This window comes from Lactuca virosa, chromosome 5, assembly GCF_052849685.1.
Source record: "Lactuca virosa cultivar CGN04683 chromosome 5, Lactuca_virosa_CGN04683_v6, whole genome shotgun sequence".
Classification (NCBI taxonomy): domain Eukaryota; kingdom Viridiplantae; phylum Streptophyta; class Magnoliopsida; order Asterales; family Asteraceae; genus Lactuca; species Lactuca virosa.
The window spans coordinates 150750402-150753233 of NC_136430.1; the positions used below are offsets into that span (position 1 = coordinate 150750402).

The 2832-nt window shown below is 36.4% G+C and overlaps 1 protein-coding gene across 1 annotated transcript; it reads left to right on the forward strand.

Annotated features, from left to right (window-relative positions):
* The first annotated feature begins 702 nt into the window (after positions 1-702).
* On the forward strand, positions 703-2422 carry LOC145114808 (homeobox-leucine zipper protein ATHB-16-like). The gene is made up of 3 exons (XM_079050889.1): positions 703-1217; positions 1298-1677; positions 1750-2422. The coding sequence occupies exons 1-3, from the start codon at positions 1157-1159 to the stop codon at positions 2176-2178; spliced, it is 870 nt and encodes a 289-aa protein (XP_078907015.1). The 5' UTR covers positions 703-1156; the 3' UTR covers positions 2179-2422.
* Positions 2423-2832: the final 410 nt, after the last annotated feature.

Here is a 2832-nt window from a genome sequence, read left to right on the forward strand (position 1 = left end):
CTTATGCTTAAAGAGTATCATACCATTAAATTTCTAACAAAAAAAAAATGATATATACAGTAAAGTCTCAATATTTTCAACGATTTAACAAAAAGTCTTAAACTTTATTTTTTTGACAGTAAAGTTCTAATTGACGATTTGGCAAAAAAATCCTAAACTTTATTTTTTTGACAAAAAAGTCCTAATTACCGGCTAACCGAAAAAAAAAGGTAAAAGTTTCAAAAACTGCCGGTAATTTGAACGTTACTGTCAAAAAAATAAAATTTAGGACTTTCTTGTCAAATCGATAAAAATATTGAGACTTTAGTGTATATATTCATTTTATTTACGATAGAAATAAGTACCAAAAATACTTAAAAAGGTATCCATCACATGGTTATCATCGCTCCTATGACCAGGTTCAAAAGTAGTAGCGAAGAACATGAAATTAGACTCTTGAACTCTTCTACATAGAATGACAAATGTTGTAATGAAAGAACATAAAATTAGAAAAATGATATTCTTAACCTAAAAGTAAAAAACATAACAAGCCATGCAAACACATGGATCGGATTTTGGTGTTTGGATGGTTAAAGTTGAAATATTTTGTTGGGTCTACCTCTACAGTCTACATAAACTAAGACCTAACCCTAGTCAGAAATTAACCATGACAATGGCCACAGTTCAAGTTTATTTAAACAAAGGGAAAGACTGAGGCCAGCTGGGCTGAAAACCAGCTTTCCCATCTGCCCATACCCATCTCTCTCTTTCTCACTCTGTTTTCTTCTACAGATGAACAGTCCATGGACCCCCCTTTACTTTCTTGATCTTGTAGGTTTGTAGTGATCTTAAAATCTCGAATTTTGTATTATTTAGATGTGAATTGGCTTCATCTCTTAATTAATTCCCAAAGGGATCAACAACCGGCAGCTATGGAGAAGAAGAAAGATGGAGTGGACAAGAGAGAGAAATGGTCACCTTGTGAACGCATCATATCTACAAACCAAACCACCGCCATTTTCAGCCATGGAAGTTCTTGTCTTTCAGCCATGAGCAACAGGTTTTAGTTAAATCTAGACTTGTGGGGTGAGTGTGGCTGTGACTGTAATCAAACAAAACGATCGCTGTGTTTTCTTCCTCTTTAACTGTAAAAATAGTCGTTGGCCGGTGTTGAGCCATGAAAAGGCTTGGAAGCTCAGATTCAATGGCGGGATTGATACCCATGTGCCAAACCATAGGTAAAAGTTAGATTCATATATGTTTAATTAGTTATATGGAATTCAAAAGTAAAATTGAGATGAGATTTGTGATTATGTAGACGAAAGCAGCAGTCCTGTGGGGTACACACGAGAATTTCAGTCGATGTTAATGGAAGGTTTGGATGAAGATGGTGGCGGAGACGATTGTGCCGGAGGAGGCCAGATCTCGGAGAAGAAACGACGACTAAGTGCGGATCAGGTGAAGGCTTTGGAGAAAAACTTCGAGATGGAGAACAAACTGGAGCCGGAGAGGAAAGTGAAGCTTGCTCAAGAGCTTGGCCTGCAACCCAGACAGGTCGCTGTTTGGTTCCAGAACCGCCGTGCACGGTGGAAGACCAAACAGCTGGAAAGAGATTATGGTGTCCTTAAAGCCAATTTTGATTTACTCAAACACAATTATGACTCCCTCAAACTCGACAACGAATCTCTACTCAAACAGGTCGATTCAACCCCCTTTTGCTTTTGGGTTTTATATAATTTAATCTCTAAAACTAGTTTATTATACGTACAGATCAGGGAACTGAAGTCGAAATTGTATGGGGAAGACGAAGAAAGCAATATTCCGGTGAAGGAAGAGGCCGACGAGAAGCAGCCAAAATCACCGGAAGTGATGTATGAAAATGAAAACATGGTAACCACAACATATTTCCCGGATTTAAAAGATGGGTCTTCTGATAGTGATTCAAGTGCGATCTTGAACGATGACAACAACAGCTCCAACATGACGACATCCATGGCGGACGTGATGAAGGGCCACCAATTGACGGAGTCAAAAGACATAATGGGTGCTGCACAGAAAGCTTACCAACCACAGTTTGTGAAGATTGAAGAACACAATTTCTTCGGTGGAGATGAGTCTTGCAATTTCTTCTCAGACGATCAAGCTCCGACGCTGCAATGGTACTGTCAAGATCAGTGGAACTTAACAGATGAAAACTAAAATCCCCTGTTAATCTCCGACTACCGATCTGTTACCGATGGAAACAATTTTAAAATAAGCAAAAAATGTAAATTAAAATGAAGAATGAAATCGGTGGCATGAGAATGTATTTATAGATGCCTAGTTTTCGATTTGAGCTTCATGTTCTGCCATTAAAGTAGAAAAAAGCTTCGACTTGAAAGGAGGAAACATCCTGTAATATTGGACAATAATCAAGTCAATGCTACTTTAAAATTCAGATGCATTCACTGATTTGCACATGTTTTGGATCTGAATCATTATTTCTGACTACAACTCATCACCATGCTTCAGTTAATTGCTAAATCATATCATTTAGAGAGTCTATGTGCTTTTTTTTTTCTTTTTTATATACTTTTTTTATTAAAAAATAAAAAAGGAAAACTGTATCATCTTAAAATAGAAATGTTTTTTCTATTTAATTATCTATATTTTCTTTTAGGATAATGATTTCAAATAATAACTAACTATATTATTTGTACATATTTGATCATTTAATTTTTTTTATGCATTGTTAACCCTTAAATTTGTTTTTTTGTTTGAAACATACCAAAATTACCTGCAATAGCAGGTAAAACCTATTTTGGGGGTTTGAATTCCACTTCCGGCGACATTTCCGGCGGACACAAGTTCTGA

Bases quoted from the DNA above. Each gene is read 5' to 3' on its own strand.
- LOC145114808 (XM_079050889.1), top strand. From the start codon at position 1,157: ATGAAAAGGCTTGGAAGCTCAGATTCAATGGCGGGATTGATACCCATG. The intron at 1,218-1,297 runs GTAAAAGTTAGA...GTGATTATGTAG, and splicing joins ACCCATGTGCCAAACCATAG to ACGAAAGCAGCAGTCCTGTG. The intron at 1,678-1,749 runs GTCGATTCAACC...TTATACGTACAG, and splicing joins ACGAATCTCTACTCAAACAG to ATCAGGGAACTGAAGTCGAA.